General features: G+C 42.1%; 2 protein-coding genes across 3 annotated transcripts in view; one reads left to right on the top strand and one right to left on the bottom strand.

The window, feature by feature from the left end:
• Positions 1-25420, bottom strand: part of LOC109471037 (adhesion G protein-coupled receptor A3-like) — a 51487-nt gene that overhangs the window by 21944 nt on the left and 4123 nt on the right. Inside the window, exon 2 of the mRNA XM_019770213.1 lies at positions 14650-14727. Coding sequence (XP_019625772.1) covers positions 14650-14727 — 78 coding nt within the window. The remainder of the gene's footprint in view (positions 1-14649; positions 14728-25420) is intronic.
• Positions 17669-24589, top strand: LOC109471038. Of its 2 annotated transcripts, XM_019770215.1 has the most exons (12): positions 17669-18287; positions 18994-19100; positions 19481-19548; positions 19714-19835; positions 19965-20074; positions 20179-20289; positions 20636-20728; positions 20841-20941; positions 21263-21421; positions 21722-21841; positions 22067-22463; positions 22623-24589. In XM_019770215.1, the coding sequence occupies exons 1-12, from the start codon at positions 17677-17679 to the stop codon at positions 22658-22660; spliced, it is 2037 nt and encodes a 678-aa protein (XP_019625774.1). In that variant the 5' UTR covers positions 17669-17676; the 3' UTR covers positions 22661-24589. The 2 variants fall into 2 exon arrangements, with proteins under 2 accessions (XP_019625774.1, XP_019625773.1); XM_019770214.1 differs by having other exon boundaries at positions 22067-24588.

The raw sequence follows: 25420 nt of genomic DNA on the forward strand, positions 1-25420 counted from the left end.
AGGGCCCATGAAATAGGAAAAGGACATCCCCTTTATGGTGAGGGCAGGCCACCTCTGCTGTGTCTGCTGGCAGGGATCCAGTTAACCTACTTCTACTGACTACACTGTTTGACTAGATCCCCGACTGCCAACAGACATAACCACAATCAAGGCAGCCGTTTCTGCACTGTTGAAAATAGGATTCAGTCGTTTTCACTGTCACTGGCAAGAGAAGCCTACACGTGTAACAGTTAAACTACAATACACACAATCAGCAAGCCTTCTTTTGGATTTCTCTTTGATCTTGGTGTCGTGTCTGCTATAATGCTAAAGGTTGCAATCCTTCTGAATTACCAGTCAACACAATAAATTGTGGCTTATTGTGCTATAACCTTGAACAAGACACAATGTGTGAATAGATATAAATCTGCTATCAGTGTACATTAGCCCTAATGAGTCTTATGACAGCTAGATTAAATTCCATTTCCAATTCAAGACAATAATGGGAGGGATCAAACCAGATATCTTAATTCCTATGTTATAATATCATATCAATGTAATATAACATTTTATTGTATCACTTTGATCGTATGTATTTATGAAAACTAGCAATCCCTACAAAAAACGCAATAGCCTAAAGTACATTGTAAGGATGAACATTGGTTCATACATTCTTGCATGTGTCAATGATAACCTTTTGCACAACTGCCAGCCTTGGACACTTGTCACACATTTCAACATAACAATAACTGTACTGTCAAACGATACTATTCTTCTCTTTAACCTTGCCATAATTTGCTGAGAACTTTACAACTTCAGGCTGAGAACATTTGGCCACCCATAAAGTTAATTATGCAATAAGTTTTCAGTTCAACAATACATTTTAAACCTATTATCGGTCACTTGAAAAGCCGAAGGCTGGAGGAATACACACGCTGTAGATCCACTGCTGTTTGCATGTGTTGTCCACTCATTTGAGGGTAACTCAATTTCACATACCTCAACAGAGTACAAAAATAGGACTACCCCCACTGGCATTGGTTCTTTTATGTCTCCGGATGTTTTAAATTCTGGAAACAGTGGGAGAAGTTTGGGGTACACAAAAAAATTTAGCTCCATGTTTTCACTAATAATAGCACAGCTTCGTGATGGACAGAACAGCCTCATCTGGGCAAGTTTCAAAAGACTTGAAAGTCTATGATGGGACTCAATTATCTTCCTAAGCTTTCCTGTTCAGAATATTTTGTACTTTATACATGTAGCTGTCTGAAGTAGCTGGAGAAACAGCTCTTTCTTGTGAACTTGTGCATGTGTATGCCTGATCAGGTTGATCAGACTTCAGAGGTTGCCTCTAAAACCCATGTTTTTTCATGATGTTCACTCAACTATTCATTCCCTTTCAGGTCTTTGTAGAGTCTACATATTCTGTTTGGATTTTCTCATTCTACACTGTAATTTACGTTTGTACCAATAAAATATCACATTTATTGTTGGTTTGCTTTTTTTTTTATTTCAGCAAGCAAAGACATTACATCGAATAAGAAAAGGTTAGATGATCCTGGACAAAAAGAAGACCAATAGTAACTCCCATACAGCTGGGACAGCAAACATAATTTTGCCCCAATTATACTTACATATATTGATGTAGACTTTTTGACCAGGGATTCTAACATTGATTTATACTAAATTGGATACAACTGACCAATTAGGACAACAGCACAAACCAACAAGGAGCACAAAATAGATGCTGCTCTTGTATTTTTATTTATTCATCCCTTATTCAACAAAGTTTTGGTTGCACTATGACAAACACCTGAACAGCAGTTTCACCTGAGCTCCCCCCCCCCCATATTCTAGCTTCACCTACAACAGTAATTCTGACACACATATGGACAAATCCCTGTCGATGTACATTTTATTCGCTCTTCCATCAAAACTGCTGACAGCCCTGTGAGTAATGGGTCTATCTCTATTGTTTGTAAACCCCTTTATTGACAGCGGACTATTTGCTCCACATTTCTGTTGGACTGTTCGGTAATTCATGACTTGTCTGGACAGTGGGGATGGCGCTCTGGGGGATAGCTGGTAAAATATGGATGGGAGGACGGCTCAGAATTGCTGTGGAGGATGATGACCAGTCCAAAGCCCCTGTACTGGATGTGCTCTCGGCTTGATGGCACAATAATAGCAGCCTTGCCTTTACCGTAAAACAAGACATTACTGCCTCTCAACTTCCAAAATACTACAACTGTCTTCTGGGAGCATTTTTGCAAAACAGTTTAATCAAGGAAAAATCAGGTAACAGAAAAGAACGGAAATTTTCTGATCCCAATTAGTGCACAGGGCTAATGCATGTTGTTCCTTGGACCAGATTGTGTTTTGTAACCGGAGACTTTCTAATCTCGCCCCATTCCTGTCAGGCAAGAAATGGTCCAGACAACTTCTCCACTGGAGGTAAACAGTTAAAAGTTACCAGCAACAATCCGGCAACAAGACTATCTTCAAAGCTTTGTGGTAGTGGTGGTGTACAATTATTGTACATCGTATGAATTTTAATAATTTTCTCCTTGCCTGAAAAACTGCAATTTGATTCACAACATGAAAAGGAGTTACAGAATGCGGTCCAAATTGACGTACACGTGAAAGCCACCTGGAGACAACCCACATGGTGCACTATTGTACCTAATGGTAACAATCAAATCCATGGCAACTGTGATGAAAATCTCGGAAACTAATCTCATTAAATCCAATAACTATCATCAACACATCACAGACACTGTGCATGTGACAACCGAAACAAGCTCCGACTTTTCATGATTGTGTTGGGAAGTGGACCTGGGCTCAGCTGTCAACTCCTATCTCATCCAGAATACTGGGGAATAATTTGTGATCCCAACATCTGTCTCCTGGGTGTTCCAGACAGCCATTTTATGTCATGTTCTGAAAGAGAAAGCTTTTGAACATTGCCTTGATTACTATCAGGAGAGATACAACTCAGGTGGGCTCTGTTTGTATCAAATGCTCTTTGATCTCTTCAAAGTGCTCTGCCAACCATATGGGTCCCTAAACAGGAGATATTATATGTATGACAAAATATAATCAGATTCCAACATCAAAGGCCAAGTATTTTATAACCCTTCAGACCAATTCATAGCCCTTTTCACATACTCAACAGAAACTACATTTTACAAAGCCAACATTGACATAAAAGACTACAGAAAAGAGTGTTTCAAACCGCAGTACACTTTTCACATACCAGGTTGTTTTCATTCTTTACAACTGACCACCAAGGGAGATTTATGTCCTTCTGCAAGGACCATTAGGCAGAGGAAAAACCAACATTGCTCTGTGTCCAGCAAGCTGTGACTCCAGGCATAATAGTGAATGAAGGTTTGATAGACCCTGCCCAACAAATTGAGACATCTATTCAGGCTTTTCCTGCTGTGACCATGCCAGTAGCCACAATACATGCACCATTCCCTGCACTTTTGTATTCCTAGCCTCTGCCGAAGGGAATTGCAATTTTTTCCACAGCTCAGTTCAAAGGCTGGGCAGTCAGGCGTGCGGCCATATGCACTTGGGGGCGGATACACTGCTTTTCCTACTTCAAACAAATCCGCAGCCAGATTGGAAGCCTCAAGTGTGGGCTTCACAGGCATCGGGCAATTAGGAAGAGAGCTCCTCACCCTGGCAGAAATAACAGGATACAACACTTCACTGGAGGAGCAGGAGAAGCATACATAATCCTTGTCTATTGCCAACTTATAACATGTATGACTTTCCATCCGAAAATGTAATTTGAAACTGTATTATCTACAATTAACACTAGGCTAACATTACTTGAAAGATACATGTGCATTAAAGAAAAAACAAAGCAGAAATTATAGCATAATGAAACATTCTATTTGTCTCCAAAGAACTTGTGCATGTGTTTCTTTATAAAAAACTTACTCATTTTTAAACTTCTTACTTTTTTAACAGAACTAAGACCATTAGTAACACTGTACTTGATGGTTAAGACTGATAAAACATCATAAGACAAGCACCACAATGACATGCTGCAATACATTTTAAGTCTTTACACATGTCAACATTACAAAATCTAAAACTTCGAAGATGAAGTCAAGTACTGAAGTAGGAGGTTTAAATGCATGCATGAGGTCGTAAGACCAAATAAATTCCCTGCTGCCTGACTGCAAATTCTGCTTCAAAGAGGAGAACCTACACGAAGAACACTTCCTGCATGTAAAATTCTCCAGATCAAACAACCCCGGGAAATTACTCGGGCTTATTTGCCTGCCATGAACTGGGCAGGGATCCAGCCTAGGACGTAATGCAGCAGAAAAGAGGAGGCAGGAGCCATCCAGTTAAATTGATCTACTTGGGTAACGCGCTCATTCAGCCCGCTGGTTCCTATGCATGTTATGTGCAGTCCGCCTTGTTCAAAGCTTCCGCTCCCTCCCGTGGCTCCCAGCGTGGAAACACAAAGTTCAGGGGGTGACCGCAAGTAGGGCTCCCAGTGGGACCTTGACCTTTGACACCCTGGTTAGTTTTAGAGAACAATGAGAACTGCTTGGCAGGAGAAAATGGTATTGTGTTATACCCACATGACAGGGGTGCAGATATATTAATGTGCCTTGAGCAAGCCTGACAAAATTTGACAAGGTGCTACATGTAGGTGACTGAATTTACAGCCTAACAGTACATTTCCAATTTCAGTAGACATTTTGACATACACAGATCTACATGTACAAAATGTATGTCCATTGCAACATCATGTTATTCCCCAATCCTCATTATTTGTGCAGAAAGTCTACCTGGGTTACGAAATGATGGTGTTATGAAAGAATTTAATGAGGATATGCCCCAGATCGAGCGAGTTCAGATATCAAAGCTTTGATAGTGATGTGAGGCTTCTCCATAAATAGATCTCTATAGGAAATGTCAGGAAATTTGATTCCCACTTCATTTCTTTTGAGGATCCCTCCCACTCGCAATCCATACAATTAAATACACATGTACTCATTAAAATAAAAATGCATAAGATTATCATTAATAGTCATGCCAAGTATTGTACATGTACCTGGTGCCATAACATGAATTTTTACCTTCAGTACTATACTCTGTAAGGCCCAATTTCCACCAGAAGATGATTACTGACTGACTGGTGAGGGACCAGAATTATTGAGTTTTGACCCTTGATTTTATAATTGGAATATGACGCACGATGCAGAAGTATGATGTAAATGCTAACAAAAACACACAAAACAGTTTTTATTTACCAAATTAGTTGAGCGACTTATTTGGTTGCTCATTGGTCCCAACCTCTAGTAGAAAGGGATGCTGACCCTACAAAAAATAATCACCCAAGAGTGAGGTCTCAACAAGCATGTAAAAACCTATTGCCCTGGTTACAACATCTCCATGGGCAATTTAATACCAGACAGATTGCTGGTCAACAATCATCCTCTCCTGGAATCAATATCCCCTGCCATCCTCCCCCTGCCTGCCACCTCATTAAAGCTTCATACCCACAGCCATCACCACACAATAGTTATCAGCTTATGATTCATATTTCTCCATACTATAGAGTCCCTCAGGCAATTATGACTAATCTAGTTTGGCCCACATCAGGGAAAAAGAGGGTCCCCTGGCACCGGTGTACCCCATACACTATAACCATCAACCATTGATTGTATGTATGTGCGATGCTATTGCTGTATAAATCACAGCTGCTCGTACCTCTTTTAATGTTGATTTAAGACAAATGACTTCTTTTATCTATCGTAAACAAACTGGATTATTTGCGTGATCTGTTAGCAGAATAGATTTTTATGGCAACGTAATGATATCTACCAGTAATGTGTGAAGATTTACATGAAATGATAGCCCTGACGGTACTGAAACTAAGCACCCCATAATTACATCTATGCCCCTCATTCCTGGGAGAGTAAAAATATACTATTCCAGATTTCCTCATGAATAGCTTTATAAGGAAATGGCAGTTTTATTGCCATCTGGCTTATGTAAGACTTAATGACCAGTTAAACTACATATAAGACAAAGTAATGCAATTGTCCCAATATATTGCCATCCTTCTGACTTCCAGTCGTAAGTAATAAAGAGAACAAGAATCGCGTTCACTTTAGCAGCTATGTGGCTGCATTTGGGCAGTACCAGCTGAAGTATGACAAATAAGACCAGCATCTCGATTGTCAAGCTATATCATGGATGTAACCTAAATACTGTACATAACACTGGCTCCCCTGGTGAGCTGGTCGGCTCTGGGCATGAATTTTGCATGGCTTGGATGCTAGGACAGCTCTACTTTCGCAGACAACTATAGAAACAACAGCAGGTTTGATCTTGTACAGGAGACTGCAATGTGGTCCACTTGAATTTTTTTTGTCTGCTCAGACTTTGAATTAATTAAAGGTCAGAGCACTAGTTCTACGAAGAGTGCACTGAAGCTACTGATATGCAGACACTTTAATTGTTTAGCTTGAATAATGCATTTCAATCAGGAAATAGAAAAGCAGAAAATTATTGTGATATTCCAAATATATCTCAATTACCACTTCAAACATTATCAACAGTAACTTGACTTTTTAACATATACAAACAAAAGATATACCAATCAATACCACACAAGATAAAGATGACAGTGGTACCCTTATACACACACAGAGCCTATAAGCCTCTTTATAACTTGAACAGATTCCCCCTTCAGTAAAGGTGATTTTGATAGACACAGTGTAAAGATCATCTAATGTGTTGTTGAATAAGGTAACACAATAGGTGGCTAATTGGGAGCATAATCGGCACCCATTCACAAGCCATTTGCTAGGTGTTGATATACTACCAGGAAAGTCTAGCAGGCAACAAATAGCTGCCCCCCTTTTGTGCACAAACAATAGGCCTAAAGCTATTTATATCTGTTTATTTATGTCTATCTGTCTGACTGCTCTTTCCCTGTGGACTACTGTTGGGCATATTCAGCCAAGTTGTGTTTAGCTGGTAATTTCTCTTTTTGTTGTTTGTTTAAAATAAATTGCTGGTATCACAGGAATCCTTTCTCGACAAAGGTTGTCATTCCAAGCTGTCATTGCGAGTAAAAACTTCAATACAAGTCTCATGGCTGGCCTAAATTTCCCCATTCCTACAAGAAGCTATGTGCGTGAAGAAATGCACTAAGCGATTCTTGGTGGTTTAGATTACGGGCATCTTATACATACTTATCGTAAAAGCCAGATAGGACTCCTCCACAATGTTACAGTAAATTCCTAGAGTCAAGCTGAGTCAAAGGTACCTCAGTAGGATGCTAAAAAGGCGTAAAGAGGTGGAGAAGAAGGCTACAATGAGCCTTGAAGTGAAACAAAAGCCAGTGCATGGCCAGAAAAAGGCTAAACACATTTTTGAAGAAGGTATGGCATCCAGGTATTTAGCAAATAGAGAATCAAAGATAGCAGTTTGCCAACATACTTACATACGAAAGCCTCTTTACAATTGAGACACATGCAACCACACACATGTGCCATTGACACTCAACAGAGCTTTGATTACAAAAAGTACAGTCTACAAGCACATTTGAGCTCGATGTGGTTTATTATTTAGATACGCTGTGCCAACTGTGCCCTTCTCGTCAACCCGCCCAGTTTGAAAGGATCTGTCATCACCACACATTACCAAGGCTCTCTGTACCACCTGTGCTGGTAGGAAACATTTTACCAGAGCCAACTAAGTACAGCACATTGTATTAACAAGTTTTCCCAGGGCTACTTTATAGTTCCCAAAGCCATGCAGTGCTGTTAGGGTTGAGGACATATCTTTGGTGATACAGTGAGACCATTGTATTTTCTTTTGTTTGCAAAACCCTAAATTCTTTATACTAAGGAAATATGCATAATTCCAGTATCCAAGCATAGTTTACCTAAAAGTTTTCAACTAAAAGAAACACACCTTACCATCTACATCTTACTTTCAACATTCAATACCGATTGTGGTAATGCAAACCCCTTTTTCGAAAAACAAGTTTGGTCTGACTTTCCCCCAGTGTACACGGGTGTTCCAGTCCATTTCCCTCGGCAAACCCCACTTCAAATATTTCTGAGGTGACCGGCATTTTGGACAAATAACCTGGTTCCTCTTGTTACAGAAAAGACCAACTGTAAAATGATACTACACATACCTGTACATGACTTTGGGGAGGAAATAAAAGGACAGTGTACAATGTACATATGTATGTATAGATCAAAGGAAGTATTTTCTGACTATGACAATATGTAATGTCTGCAGACTGGAATATCTGCAATACACCCGAGTCATACAGGTGAAAAAAATATGGACATAAAAATCATACAAATTTGTCATTAATCGTATTTTTATATTTCCTTATGAATTATGCAAATTCCCTGGTGGTAAAATATTCCTTTTGTCAATATGAGTAGACACTGCTGATATAGAGAAATTTGTCAGGTTTGCATTCAAAGCTTTAAACCATATTATTTATGCATATTCTTTGTCATATTGTCCTTGAATCTGAACTGTCAGGTCCATCCATCTCTAGATCAACTGCAGGCATAAGTCATATATAGCAAAGTCCCCTGCGCTATAGCCCTAAATCTAGTGATAAAGGCAATTACTAGTATTAAAAATCAATTTTCATTTAACCCTCTCTCCCTACTGAGTTGTAAGAATGATAATCTTGTAGCTTGGATAATCCGGTGGCATGGGGAGGGTTAACTCAGCCAAACATGTCCCTTTGAAGAACACCGACAGGAAATCCACATCTTTCTCCAATATTAAAACCAGCCAAAGTTCAGAAATCACAACAAAAGCCTAGAGGGTAACCCTGGATGACCCCTGGGCTTGCCTCCAGACAAATGGAGGGATGAACCAAAAGTCTGTGGGGGGTAAAAACCCAGGTCAGGTAACCTGAAACCCTCCTGTATTTAATACTGTCTGGACACACTACCACATAATATACAGCTATGAAAAGGTTGTTACCACAAGTGCTATTGAGCCTCTATTCAGATTTCATGTTCAAAAACACTGATGCTTTGTTGTGTGCATGCTTCTATTTCAAGGGCGATCTTTCTTTTTTCCTTTCTATAAATTCTCCAACTGCTTTACATATCCATGCCATATATATAGGCATCAAAGAGTTATTGCTACATGTATGGAAAAGTATAGGTAAGGCTAAAGGGAGCAGAACAGGTTGCCACCATACCATATGCTCATTAGTGGGAGGACCAGAATGTGGTTGACTGTAATGAAAACATGATGTAGCACTACAAAGGATTAAATACTAGGTCACTTGGCAATTATAAGGCAGAAAAATAGAGTAGACCTTACAGTTACAATATGTTCTTCACAATGTCTATCATCATCTCTGTATCATTCAGTTGCTGTCTTCATCATAATCTAGTCATATCAAATTCTATCCCGAACCCTGCCCTCTTCCACTCTGGTACATATTACATTGGAATACAAGTTATATAAGAAGGGCCAACAGCTATCTGGTATCAATTTCCGTGGTCCAAATCAACTTTATACACATCAAAGTACTGACCATCAACTAATTCTCTCACATTCTGCCTTGTTATCGTGTTGCCATAGAGATTCATATCTTTAATATTTGGTCCCATTGGCTGGAGGCTATGTCTTTGATTTCTTAATGAAGCAATTAAACTGGTCTCAGGATAGTGCTGTGTACGAAACCAAATTATCCTGGGTTTCTAGAATGCTGGAAAGAAATTTCAAGAGTACCATTTGTTGTGATAACAACTGATGTTTACAATGAGATGGCTCCATGCTGCTCGTTGAAACAACAGAGGCACCAAGTACTTTCAAAGGGAGCTTTTCTGGAGACTGAATTCAGGTTGTGGGTACATGAAAATTGGGTCAAACCAGATTTGCAGCTGATACAAACCTAGACAAAGAAACCTATCACATCTAAACTCAAGTCAAACCAATTCAGAGACTTGTGAATGATAGAGCTAGGTCAACTCAACTACACACACAACCAGTAAAGGCCATTCCCACATAGGACCTCTTCATGTATCTTTATACATAAAAGTCCACCCTGTTTAGACCAACCTTATATGACACCGATATAATGACAGGCTATCGAGCTACATACCGAACACCACAGACGCTAACAAGGAGATTCATTTGGTGTGTCTATTAAAAACTGCACCATTCAGTACTTTATGGTTGCATGACACAGAATGGCAGGAATGGCTGATGCTAAGAGCATGCACATGCAGAAGGCTAGCCTTTCCTTCTAGTGTTACAGAGGAGTGTGGTGGAATCATAACCTCACATCTGGTGGGGGTTCCCATATGTTACTGCAGGGGGTGGAGGGTCTGTCCAGGTGTAAAACTGAATTTCCAACAGCTGAATATCTGGTCATGCGGCAAAGAATAATGTAGTTCTGCTGTTTGATTGAACCAGCTGTATCTGTTTTCACATTTTTCAAGTGTACCTGACTCTTGCCCACCTTGCCATGTCCCCAAGTATGAATATGCCCCCCAAAACACTTTCTGGACAGATATCAGAAACACAATTAACTTGCAGCTACAGAGCTTTAAAATAATTCCTAGATGTCAAAGCAAATCTGCCAGCCTAATTCGACTGTCTTGGTTCTGTATTAAAGTACAAACACTTGAGTGCACTCTAGACTTGTAATATCAGGTGGAAAACATTTGCTCTATCAAGTGGACTCGTAAAATCTACATACAACATGCATCACATTAGTCTAACCGTCTGTGGATGGATTAGAATTATGGGGTTGTAGTAAAATAGACGTTAACAACTATGAATGAAAGACTGTGTGCAAAAGCAATGACAAATTTGAGAGGGATGGAAAAATGCACAAGCTGTTGAGACCCAAAAACAAATTTATACCGATAGTTTACCAAGTAAATCCCTACACGAATTGCGAAGGCTGCTACTGGTAGAAAAACGTGACCAATAACTCTGTAACAACGTTGTCAGCACCAGCTGAAAGGTCAGATGTCAGGAGCAGATTGAGAAGTTATTACGGTGACCTGACCTTTTCTGTGTTTCTTCTCTTCCTGTGGACACGGAAATGGAAACTACATACATGCACTAGGAGCCAGGGTACTCCATAGTTAAATGCCCATTCACATTTACTGGTAACAAAATTGCTCGAAATACTCAAAAATAAATAAAATGCTCAGAAGCAAGTAAGTCTGGATTTGTTATAATTGCTACTTGACCATTTAAGAGTGCTAAAATATAAAAATATCAAAAATTCAAACAACAATAAACAATCTCAACAGACTGAAACGACAAGATATACAGTAACAGTTATCAGCTGTTTTATACATACACCTTCTGTAAACCCTACTGGAAATGCCTCTTCACTCCACATTGGTACACAAACCTCAGGAGTTGATGGTAAATGTGTATATTTTCACAAGACCAGAAGTGGGGACAACCACTACCAAGAGGTTGGACCTTGAACACATGTGTTTTCCCTCAAGATCATCCAGCATCACCAACTCCAATGGTTCTCAAGCAGCCCTGTATGTTGCTCTTGGACACAGTTAGATATTGAAGCCAGATGCTGGAATTTAAAGGGACCCTGTCATGGACACTTTGGGATCTCTACCATGTGAAAGGTAGTGTACTGTTATCAAGTCAGACAGTAATCACCACTTGACTGGGCACCAGGGCCCCAAACCCCCCACATCAAAGATTATAATGACAAGTATGTCCCTCAAAAGTTCCATTCACATTCAGTAAAGGGAAGAGAGCAGGCTCCAACTGGAAGAGATCTTCGAAGCTTCCTACCTAGCCAAAGAGATCTACTCTACTCTACTCGACACAAATGCTCAACCTAGTAGGTAGATCTGAAACTCACACCAAAGTTATATTCTAGTTGACGTAAAGCTATTAAAACTGAGGACATTTACTGGAATCTTGTACTGGAGTAACCGGACAATATCATAATTCATAGTTCTGATCTACAAAGTGCAATTCTAAATGCCGACTAAAATTGCTTTGAAAAGAAGTCTGCAACAGCAGAAAGCATGTCAAGAATGTCTGTTATTCACTAGAAATTTTTCAGCATCCCAGACATTGCTTTCATATTGTTTACAGCATATTTTCAGGCGGTCTTTTTTCATACACCTCATTTACAATATCACATCTTCATGACAACTTTCAATACAACTTTGAACGTGATAGCACATCAGAATGCCTTCTCCACACCTGTGCACCTGTGGATCCAAGTTAACACACCACAATTCAACTGCTCTGCTATAGGCTGGCCTAGTACAGTCAAACCTGTATCCAACAACCACTCAAGGGACCAAGGAAAAATGGTTGTTGACTGGGAGTGGTTGGATGGTCCAGTTGGGGGGGGGGGGGGTGCTGGTTGGTATCTTTGTGTTGGCAGGGTAGGCTAATTTACACATCTTACTTACAAATAATAAGCAAAAAAGAAAATACAGAGTACAATTTAATAGTGAGATTTTATTGAGATCACACACATATGACTTTGAAGTCAAAGTTATTACACAATTTCTCAGTTCAGTCTTCTAAATTTACAATCATGTGACTGATGCTAATTATACTTCATATCGTAGAATTTGAGGCAAAAAGTGGAAAATAGCAGCAAGAAGTATGACTATACATCATGTGTACTTGGCTATGATATCTCTAGTCACTACTAAGTACTGTTCGATTATGTTTTTAATATCAATTGATACAACTGTTCTATTACGAAACTGGGTTCGAAATTTAATTTTACAAGTCCCTAAATATTGCAACGAAAATAAGAAAGTGAAACGTTCTGCCTTTGAGTCTTTTTCCCTTTCTGCTGAAGAAGTCCTCCATTGTTTTGGCCAAGGACATACCGACGCCGCGTTGATATTTTCTTGCCACCATTACAAGTTCTGAGTCGGAAACTTTTGCAGACTACTCAATACTGGCGCAACATTACAGCAGTCAACTTAATGTGACTTCAAAAATTCCTAAAAGGTTATTTTGGGCTAAGAAATTTGACGGAAAACTTCGTTCGCGATCACAAAATGGAGAACAAAGATGGCGCTGGCTTGGAAAACAACAACAACCAATCCACTGTGAAGGGGAACAATGAACATGCAGCAAAAAATACATAACGAAATTTTAAGTTTATAAAGGCATTTGTAAGCATTTATAACTCTAGATAGGTATAAAATGTAGTTAATTCATATTTGATTTGCGTGCGCTGACCGCACGTGTCAAAAATAAATTGAGTAAAAGTATTCAGCAACCCTTTAGAAATGGAACCTTCCGATGACCCGCGGGGTGACCCAAGCGCGGCCGCCATCTTGAAACCAGAAACAGAAACGACAAAAAAACACTTCTAAGCAAAAAAAAACGCTGCTTTTCATGGAATTCCACGACCATACAACGAATTCAAAGAATATTTGGGGGAAAATGTCGGTGTGCATGTGATTTTATGGTGTGTTTGACGCGATTTGGGTCTTCAATCCGCCGGAACTAGGCACCGGCAGTGTGTCGAGATCAGCGTGGTTTTCGCCGTCAAAACAAGAAACAAAACGCCCGCTAAATAAAACCCAGGATAACATTTTATATCCCAGCGATTGTGTTTTCTATAAAAAATATTTGTGGATATGCACAATATTCCCATGTTTTAACCGTATGCTTTCTCAAATTACAATGTGTTATTCTTGTCGCAAGCGCGGTAACGTTACTTGTGTGTGCAGATGGCGTGAGAACAGGGCCCGCTAGATTTTTCGTCGGTCGGTGCACAGCATGATCTAATCTCGATTTGTTTTCGAAATTATATTAGCAAAACTATAATTAATACTTCTTAACACCCCTTTGAATTTTTTTTACAATTATCAGTTTCTTTTATTGAAGCATAATATTACTCTGGTCGTGTCGTTCCAAACTCCACATGTGCGTTGTGCCGACGCACCAAGATCTAGATCGCTTGCCCTTATGCCATCAAGTGGTTGTTGACTAGGGTGTCCGTGCCCCGTAGGGACCACAAGAAAGTGGCCGCTGGTTGCGTTGTACAGTTGGTTGCCTGGAAGGGGGTCCTTACAATGTAAAATAGGACGGGACTGTTTGAATGTGGTTGTTGATAACAGTTGGTTGTCCTAAACAGTTGGTTGGACGGACAGGTTTGACTGTAGAACAACATAGCATGTATTCCATAAGCTACAAGCTTCCTCACCATACGTTTACAGAAATTACAGACTTGGGTGTTAGTTTGCTAACATTTCTTGGTAACACCCTGTCACTGGCTGCTCTCTTGCTAAAACTGTAAAACCAGTCACCACATTTGCATTGCTTGGCACTACCCAACTCGGAGATCCTGCAGCACTTTACCAAGCTACAATCCATCCTTTCCACAGGAAGATCAAAGAGGCTCTGGCCAGTAAAGGGACAGGAACAGGCAGACCATTTGTTCCTCCATTAGTAACGGGGTCAGAGGGCGTCCCTTCCATTGTGTCCTTCATGGACTGCAGCTCATTGCTGATTTTGTGCCCCTGAATAGGAACATGTGTTGGGAAAATGCTTCCTTTGGGTGCCTAACAATAGCCATTCGCCTGGAAGTAACAAGACAGGGCAGTGGATAAATAAGGACTCTCCGCGTCCTTCCAAGGACGAGTTGTTGGTACTTACAGGTTCCTCAGATTGGAGACGGGCATCTCGGTAAACACGCCTTCCTTCAAGACGGCAATGTCGTTCCCTTGTAAGTTCCTGTACGAAGGACAAACAAAACAGATGAGTTAACTTCCCCATGCAACGTGTGTGTAATACACTGTATATTGAGTCTTACATTTAATTCTAAAGGGAAAGCTACCTTAATCTGTTATCTTCAGACTTTGTACTGTGGAAGGTTTAAAGAGAGGGCGAGATTATAAATACAGGCGATCCTGATTGGTTGAAGGCAAAACTGTGCGGTTGATTCAAACTGGAAGGTACGGCCTTCCGTGTAGCTCCCGGTTTATCGGCAATATCTTATTACTGAGCGCATGCTTTGGCCCAGTTTTTGGTATATCGATGTCTGAAGTGTCCCTCGTCACGTTTTGGCCACTGTCATTGCCAGTAATGCCCTCAGTGACTTATAATATGTGTTTTCTGTACATTACAACACTCTTACCGGCGAAATTTAAAAATCCTAATTACTTGCAGGCGCTGCCAGAGATCGCTACTCTGGCTGAAGTAGCCCCGCTGTGATTGTAAACATTCTGCCAGCGCGAGCGAGCCGGCCGGGTGAGCCACGGCTGTATCATGTTTCGCAGCCTGCTCCCGGTCGCTTCTGCCAGTTCTGGCCAGGATTTTCACAGGCCAGGCCTGGGCTAGACCAGGTCTTGCAATGAACAGAGAAGAAAAATACAAGGAAATCAGAGACTTGTGCTCGTGTTTACTTTTTCAAAATGATGGCGTCGAAATAACACGTGCGTATATCCGAACTGTTTGAGTCTGAGTTCTAACAGAGTTATATTTTGATACAAAGTACGTTAGTCACCACCACTCACATCAGTAATAATATACAATATATATGTACATATACATATAAAACAAGGAGAGGGAAAGAGAGAGCAAAGATACTGTTTTGTTTACACGAACCTTACATCCAATCGTCCGGAGTTACAGGTTTGGCACACTTTCAACATCAGTCAACAGTCCGCGACGTCTATAATATTTACAGAAAAGGCAAGTAATGCCTGGCCAAAGTGGACTAGTTATAAATGTTTGCAGGCAATGGTAAAGAACAACGCCCGTTCTGTGTCAGTTTTATATGATACAATCCAATCTCGTTGTCCGTGTCCATGCGTTTGTCCTCGAGTCCTGTCTTCACAAATTATCTTACTTTCTTAGCTCCACTTGTGTCCCATGTACGGCACGCCTCTTGGGTTTGGATAGTAGTGGCGCACTGTGTCCAACACACACTTTGGCATCACGTCGCGTTTGTATTGATAGTTCCCGGCGTCCCGCATTCTCTCTACCCGTATGGCCTGATACCGCTCGTCTTTCCACCCACCGGCGGCGTTGATGGCGGTCCACAGTTTCTTGTACTTTTCCCTCCGGTTAGACGAGTTGAGGGGGTGGGGTGGCATTTTCTTCAGCAGACTTCGCGCCATACCCGCTCTTCTGACGTGGGTCGTCATGACACACGGCGTCAGGAAACACGACGGACATTCTGTGGGGTTGCTGGGGATGGATGGAGGCAGACGGAGTGGAGCTGGGGGGGCGGCCGCGGGGGTTGACGGTGTTGAACTTGAAGTTGAAGCCTGCTGGTCTGGATCCTGAGCCCGGCTGTTGGAGGTTGAGGGTGGCTGAGCCTGCTGGCGACGTGAAGTCGTGGGGACGGAGCTGGTGTCGGAGGTTGATGGCTGGGAGTCGGAAGCGCTGCTTGGTGGTGGTGACTCGTCATCACTGCTGACATACCCATCTGAGTCAGGGAGATCACCCCAGGGCTGGCCGTCGAAGTCTGGTGGAAGTTCGATCTCGATCCAGTCCCATCCGTTGAAGGTGAAAAACCCCTTCAACATCTCAACCTGGTCGTTCGTTAGACGGAGACAAATGTCTCTTGTCGCGTCGTCTCCATCCATGATTTGAGCGAGAGAGAGTTGAAAATCGACAGAGAGCTTATAAAAGTGGCACGTAGGTTTGGTAGCAAAATGCGCGGGAACTTTTACGGGTCACACAGAAACGTGTCGCAAAATTTGAGGTGGAGTCCCAACTAAGTGGACAAACGGACCAAACAGAGGTCCATGCTTTATATAGATTAAATGTATTATAATATGGACTGATTAATTATCAATTTCAGCTGCTCATTCGTCTCCTTTCATTAGAAATTTTTGCGCACTAAGTTTGGATGCGATCACTTGTCTTCTGTTTGCTTTCGTAAGTTGTCGTGACCCATAACGGAAATGATTAGCGCTGGTGACCGGCTGTGTCCAAAAGTATTTCAACTGAAGAGGAATCTTGTAAAAGTACCATCCGTACAGTACTACTTATGGCTGAAAAAAAATCATAGGGTTTGATTTCTTATATCAGTTAGGCGAAGGTAGATGGGTCTGATGTTTCCAAAACCATGCTTTAGATAATTGAGAGGAAATAATCTGAAATGCGCACACACACATATGGACTCAATCAGGAAAAACGCGGGAACTCTTTGGACCTCACAGAAACGTGCCAAACAGAGACAGAACGTGTCAAACAGAAAAATAGAGAATAAAAAAAACATGCAGACGCAATATAGAATAAATACATGATTTTTTCGAGAAACGCGTGGTATGCGCAAAGGTTGTGTTTGCTACGTTTAATGTTGACATTGTCTAATAAAAGATGAGTATATGAGTTGAAACAGGAATAATGCTTCTCAAGTGATTTGTTGTGGTTTCAGTGACCCATATGAAGGTCAAGATACATACACTAGATGATAAGGAAATAAGGAGGTGAAGCTGATTTTCCTCCACTCCACCTTCGTTCGTTATTCCTGTACACACTTTTTCTTACAAGACCCTTGTGGAATATAAAAGAAAATACAAAAAAAATATAGACAGGACCTGTCAAGGATGTGACCTGACCCCTTTGATTTATTGCCTTCTTTTCTCCCGCCATTTCGCCTCGTGCATACATCGTATATTTTCGCTCGTCCTTATTTCGCTACTTTAGCTTTTATTTCCGTGTCAAAGTATGCTTCGTGCAGCTAGTACCCTGGCCAATAGGGCTGAGAAGCGTAAGAGCTGGCCGTCGGAGACGCCGGACGCCGTACGCGCCAGAAACAAGAAGAGGAGGGATGCTGTGTCGGAGGGCAGGGCAGATAAGCCCTACAACATGACCATCCTTGGCTCGGCGGAGGAGATAGCGGACTTCCGCTTCAAGCTGAAGGACGTCTGTGGCAAGATGGGCGAGGAGGGTGGAAAGAAGGTGTCCTTCCGGGAGGGCATTTTCACGGCACTGTCCTTCTGGCTGGAGGCCCGGGAGAACGCCGACGCTGCTCGCCTGCTTGCGGACTGTGGAGAACTGGGTCCAGCCGGCTCTCCCTGGAAGCAGAGGAACGGGTACTCCGCGGCCAGCCCGAACACCATGGACGAGCCCATCTTCTTCACTACCCCGACCGCCATTTCCTGCCTCGCGTCCAGAGTGCACGACCACGCCATCAAGTGCCCGGGGGCACTGGCCATGAAAGACCCCCCCATGATGCTTGGCCACGCGGCGAAAGTCGTCCTGGAGTGTGGAAGTAACCACAAAGTTATGTGGGACTCATCACCTCACTTCTTCAAGAGGTTTCTTGTAAACTACAGGTATGGTTCAAATCTTGTTGTATGATTTCTTGGTTATAGTCTTGAAAAGTCGATACAAAGTGAGAGACGGGAGCAAGCTACCTTCACGTAATCAGATAAAGCGACTGACAGTATTTGCTGTTATTATTATTTTTGCTTTACAAAATAACCTTCAGCAATGAACAAAAATAGTACAAGATCATTTGGATTTAGGTCGTTTGCAAGCCATGTCGTTTAGTATACAAAAGACAACTGCGGGGTAGTCTGTAAATCTCTTATCGTTCACGTGTTACCCAACAAGGAAATCCCACCTACAATAGAAGCCATAAACTGTCTAATGATCCATGACGGATAGCGACACATTCTGTGAACGATGTGATACAAAAGCGGCCATTAGCTAGCCTGGACGATTACAACTTATTCTGTGTAAGTTTTACCAAATTCACCAGTCAATTGATGTAGCTGGATATAAAATAGGGCTCATATCTCAGAAGAGGCTATGGGCCTGTCCGGCAGCGGTTGGTTTCGTTGAACGAAATATGATAAAATGCATATACATGAATTATACTCATTTACATTTTTGAACGATTTGATTTGTTTTTCCTCGTACGTTTGGTTTCCGCAAACTACCCGAAATATGATCCCATTACAAAGCCAGTTATCTGCTACCTCTTTTGGCGAGAGGAATGACTTCCGTTCATCTATTTGCTAACAACTTCTGTTTCAGGATGGCACACGGGTTCTTCTCCTCCGGGATTCGCCCAATCCAGTACCAGAAGATCTGTACCGCAGCGGGAATCGGGGCCATCGAGGACAGCAACCTGAGAAATCACTGTAAGCTTCATTACTAAATGTGGACCATATCAACTATAATATGAATGCATGTGTACTGCCCATTACCAAGACCTACCTGTAGATTTTTACCTGCTCAGTACAAAACTCCTGCGTTTCCGCTTGGGCTCCGCTTGGTTGGCCTCAGAACGTATACTTACCCTTCCATTTTACAGTGATTACATGGGTTGAACACAGCGCATTTGCAGATGTACAATGCAGAAATAGACTCGAATAGAAATTTAAAATACACAGTATGACTGTGATCGGCCCGTAACACACGAAACGCAAAATTGTAGACATGTTTAGAATAAGTGATCATACAATCAGTATCAGTTATCTTCGCATCAAACATTACATTATTCTTTATTGAATTCTTTCAGTTGAGCCAATGTACAGTGAGGTGGTGGCTAAGTTGGCACAGGAGTCCTGCGCACTGGCGTTACAGGAGGTAACAGAATGTATTTACTTACATGGCTATCGTTTATTCGTCATTCCCCACATGACCCTAAATGTTCATGTAAGCAATCAACCCATAAATGTAAAACAGGTTGTAACGGTACCAACCGAAAGTTCACTGTGATTCAATGTATCTACATCCAAATATTTTCAACAGGAGATCGCTCTGCAGTCTGAGACGGACGGGGACGAGTACAGGGGGATCTCCATTGTGAGTGACGCTCGCCATTGCTGGCGTAAGAACGCGCAGTTCTCGGACGTGGTGTTCTTGGGTGACAGGTATGTAAACCGGTACGCGTTGTGCCATAACCTTCATGGGAAAATATTAGTGACCATTGTTCACAGGTGTAAACCGTGATAGGTGATTTCTGATTTTCATCTCTACAAAAACTTTCTTTATACTTACAGGTCCCATAAGGCACTGCGTGTGGAGACTGTATCAAAAGAGGATATTCGGTATGCCCAGAGCCACGAGAAGGAGGGAGTTGAGCGGTTTTACCGGTGGGCAGATGGCAAAGGTGGGTTGTTCTAAAAAAAATAAATGCTGCGGCACACGTCTTTGAAGTTTTTTGTATCTATACTCTGGTGATACCTATATGTTTTTTTTATTTATTCCCTCCAGGGCTGGAAATTGTTGTCCATGCTCACGACAACAACGCCAGTGTGAACAAGATAGTGGAGGACAGGGCTGCCGCCGGACACCCTACCGTGAACGGTAATGACACCTGGCACGGTAAGGGACATTTGTAATTTTTTTTACACACTGCCAGCATTATAACAATTCGTCACTAACCCAAAGATAGATCCATATACCAGCAGTACATACTGAATTTTAGGAAGTGATACATGCGACTAATAGCCCCTGAAGGCATTCACCTCTGTGTCCAGCTGTGCCATTTTGTTGACCAACAAAAAAGTGTGACTACCTAGTTTCCTGTGCAAATAATTAGGCCACGTTTTCCTACACGGAGTGTTGGTTAGAAATCACAAGGTAACACGAAACAATGTACAGATAATCAATCAGAACGGTTATCATAATCACAGCTTTACTTACAGAATGATCACACGCCTTCTTTCAGCTACCAAGAGCATCGCCAAGAACATGAAGACCATTACGTCTGGGGCACAGAGACGGGAGGGGACCACCTGGTTTCTTGACCTGGCTGACAAAGGTAGTCTAGCTTCTCCACATTTCTGGTTGTTAGTTATTTGCTATTCCCATGTAGGTTTGGTTGTTTTCGATATGTTGAAAGAGGCCTTGATTATTCTGTCGATCCCTTTCAGCTGCTGCCGTGAAGACCCATATTTACTGGGCGATGAAGAATTGTGGCGGTGATGCGGAGAGACTCAGAGGTTTCATCGACAACATCATCAACCATTACAAGGTACGTGTACTCACTGACACAATGTACAATCCTTCTGAAAAAACTTTGTTCCCCTAATGCATAACGTGTCCATGCAATGGTGTACATTTAGACCTGATATAACTCACTCTCTCCCAAGGTGCATATATATATATATGTGTGTGTGTGTGTGTGTGTGTGTGTGTGTGTGTGTGTGTGTGTGTGTGTGTGTGCGCGCGTCTGTGTATGTATGTCTGAGTAGTTCAGTCGTAAACCTCTTGAAGTGCGTGCGTGCGTGAGTGTGTTCAGTACAGCCATGCACAACACTTTCATGTAGCGAAATGTTCCGTCATATATTTTCAGGGTGACCACTCCAGCTGCCACCACACCTCCAGGTGCCGGGTCGAGGGAGACGACTACGTGCCCTGGAGGAAGCCTATCGCAAACCCGAAGGCAGAGGAGAAGCTCAGGGAGTTCCTGAGGAAGACTGTGGTGTACAAAAAGGCAGAAAACTATGTCCATGTAAGCTATGCCCTACATTGCCCTAGATTCAAGATATCTTTATTGAGCTATCGCAGTGAAAATATCACTGAATTGCAGTCAATTTACAATTTGTTTTAAAAACGCTCACAAAGACATACTCTAATAATATTCTGGAAGGTATATTACAATGTAGCTTCTTTAGTATGATTCTGTGTAATTTACGTAGAATGGTCGGTGGTGGTTTGAATAGACGAAAGTTCATTTGCATATCAGTAAGTTCTTTGTTTCTTACTTTTGATGCCCCTTCAATGACACTTCTTTTTCATTCTTCCCTAACAGGCCAAAGACACGCACTATGTGGAGTCCTTCAACAACGCGATGCTAGTGTATCACGACAAGCGCATCACCTTTGGCAGGACAAACTACCTGTTGCGGGTGAATCTGGCCATCCTCGATTGGGTGAGTTTGACTTACTGCAAAAGTAATGATATAGAATGTGTATCACCCTGGTTAGCTTACATCCACTCCCGCAGACTAAGGCTTTGAGTGTTCTCTGTTTCTTAGGACAGTGCTTCAGAATGCAAAGCATACTGCCAAAATTTCATCACAGTCAACTCCATAACGTTACTGAGTTCAGGATTTCACTATAAAACTATAACATAAGTCTCTCTCTTATTCCCATAGAATGAGCACGTGGACAGGGCCCACACCTCAGTGTGGACGATAGAAGATGCCAGGAATCCTCGAAAACAGCAGGGGAAGAAGCAGCTGGTTGCTAAAAGCTACGGCTTCCTGGCAGAGGTGTGGGCACAGTTCATGGAAAAAGCATGGAATCACGGCTTCCAGGTGCCCGAGGAAGACGGGGCTGAGGCGGGTGCCCCCGCTGAAGACGCGCCTGTGGAGGACGGGGCTGTCGGCGGTGAGCCAGTGGATGGCCCTGGCGCTGAAGACGCGCCTGGGGAGGACGGGGCCGTCAGAGGTGAGCCAGTGGAGGATGCCCCCGGCAATGACGCGCCTCTGGAGCAGCCACGTGGACGCCCAGGACGTGGACGTCGCGGGCAGGGGCGTCGAGGTCGTGGTCGTGCACGTGGCCGTTTGAATCTTCCGGTGGACGTGCACGCGCCTGTGGAGGACGGAGCCGTCGGCGGTGAGGCAGTGGAGGATGCCCCCGGAAATGACGCGACCCTGGAGGAGCCACGTGGACGCCCAGGACGTGGACGTCGCGGGCAGGGGCATCGAGGTCGTGGTCGTGCACGTGGCCGTTTGGTTATCTCGTAATGGGCGGGATAACAAATTCAGTTGTCTTGTTCTGCCCCATCTTCTGGCATGTGAATTTGTGTTTGTTCAATTTTTGGTTTATGCATTGGTGCCTTGTGATATATGTAACTCTATGTATTTTTTGTTTCAAACTCCGTTGAAAATTATCGAACATGTTCGAAGTATTTTATTGATCAGTGTTTATATTTCAGATGCTTTAGTGTAATATGTCTTCATTGCTCAATTCAGTTCCCTTCCCTGGTGTATGAGACAAGTCTGCAAACAAAAACGATGTCTTGTATGTGCACTGCAAGGGTGGTCGGACATGCAGCTGGCGAAAAAAAAATGTTATTGTTACTTATCTGTCGAGAAATGCCTTGGCATGACATAAATAAAATATTTGCAATACCTAAGAAATTGCCAACTTATCTCACCGCTAAAAAAAACTTACCTGCAAGTAAACATCTTTGTCCCTGAAAAACACTTTCAAGCTGAACACCGCGCTTGAAAGTATTTGAATTTTGATGGATATCGATTTGAAGCGATTACAATTCAAACATTAGGAATGAAACCCAAGCCAAATGAAAGAAAAAAAATCTAGATTATGACTTTCATGACTAGATGAACAGGACAAATCATGAATAATCAAAACTAGTTCAAAACTAGGACGTATGTAGGCCGTGTGATCGAATGACGACCAGGTCACATTCTAAAAAAATTGAATGAAAGGAAAAATGGCGTCCCACTTGTAAGTTGTACGTCCTCACATCTAGCAGTTTGGATAATTCAATCCTGCAACTTGGCGTCCTTCTTCTTCGGAGATTCTAACAGATCTAAATGAAAAATGTAGACTCGACCCACCGCGAACGTCTCATTATATGGGCTGTTGCGGGGGCAAAACTCTTGTTTCGGCGGAAATCTCCCTCCACCCGGTGAATAATATGTTTTGAGTAAATGGATTTTAGTAGTAAATGTACATGGCAATTTCCCGCCAATGTCTACTTATACTGTCTAATAATTGTCAACTTACTTCGACGACAAATCGTGAACCGAAATTGGCCTGAAGGTTATTATACTTACCTTCGAAGAAACACATTTCCCCATGCTGAACACGTACTTTCATTGCTCTTGAAACTCTTTCGTTTTGAACTTCAGACCATGAATGACCCCGATATCATTATCGAAATGTAAATCAATTGAATATAAGTATTACACCCAAAATATAACCAAAAAAATTGGGCAAATTACGCATGACCATTGTATGGATGCATGGCTGAACACTACATGGCCTTATGTTATGGTGAAAAAGAAAGGAAAAATGGCGTCCTTCTTCTTCGTGGAAGCTCCGTCCGCATTACGTGAAATAAGTCAATCTTGCCATTCTGTCGATTTCGGAGATCGAGATTCTAACAGACCTAAATAAAAGATGTAGACTAAACCCACCGCAAACGTGTCATTATCTGGGCTGTTGCGGGGGCAAAACTTTTGTTTTCGGCCGGAGAAATCTTCCTTTCACCCACCAAACCCAGCCATGGAAAAACAACAACATGACCCCGCCGTGACCCCACCGACAAAGAATGGGGAGGTTCATAATTCCACCAAACTTTTTGCTAACATCGGAAATGGTGGCTCTATAAGGGTGAATATACAAATGTATATTGTGAATAAATGGATTTTAGTAAAAAATAAAGTTGACATTTTCCTCGTGATACTATCGCAAGAAGAAGTACACGAATACGGTATCGATGCGTTTGTTTGTGGTCGTCATTCTTCTCCACAGCTGACGGCAAAATGGCGGTCGGATAAATGCGCGCATCGCGGCATCTTGCGACGGGGGCTCTGTCAGCGCCTGACGTTTCAAAGTACACTTAGGTATTCCTGGCAGTAAACTGTTTTCTTTCCTTTATTTTCGTTGGAATAAAATATGAGAACTGATAGCGACTTTCCCTCGTCGTACTTATTTTATGATAACATGTCTGTTACACCATGTAAGCCGGGCACTAAAAATTGTTTGATATTTTTCTCGTCGATTGAATATATTCCCTTTGACAATCACTAAAAATTGTTTGATATTTTTCTCGTCGGTTACATATATTCCCTTTGACAAAGGAATGGTCGAGTGTTGTTCTCCAATCTGGCAGTTGAGCTTCGATCTTTACAAACAAGGCAGGCCCCCTGCTACGTAGCGATTTGGGGCATCTGGCACATGTGGCCCTACAAAATCTTCAATTTTGATGTAACGTTATTTGTAGATAAATTTCTTTTTTTTTTCTTATTTGACTATAAGTACATGTATGGCCAGTTTTGGCCACAAAGTCGTTTCCTAGGCCCCTGTCCCCAGCACTGTTTACATCAGCCGGTCGTTTCACGCCTGATTAATTACACAGGGCTTCAGTAATCCCCTCGCAGCCGGGGACGGCCACTGGTCTGCCAGGCTAGCCGCCCTGGCAGCCTGGCCGGGCCGTTCACCCTGAATTAATTAAAAAGTCATTAACGCCGATCCCTGGGATCGGCAGCCCGGGCTTTAAGTGGATAACACTGACCCAAACTCAAACTGTAATGTAGGTAAAAGGCAACTGCATTATCAGTCATTAGTCACATTGATGATATAAGAATTTAAGGTAAAAAAAATCTAGAATGTGGTATGCCACCGTCCAGGGTAGAACTATGCCAATATCCTGAGGTACAGTATGAACGTAACATCAACTGACCATCATAATATACCTGGATAATGACAGATATACAATGTACACTGTGCAACTATCTCAACTTCAGTGATAA

Source organism: Branchiostoma belcheri, unplaced genomic scaffold (assembly GCF_001625305.1).
Source record: "Branchiostoma belcheri isolate BF01 breed outbred unplaced genomic scaffold, Haploidv18h27 scaffold24, whole genome shotgun sequence".
In the NCBI taxonomy this organism is placed as follows: domain Eukaryota; kingdom Metazoa; phylum Chordata; class Leptocardii; order Amphioxiformes; family Branchiostomatidae; genus Branchiostoma; species Branchiostoma belcheri.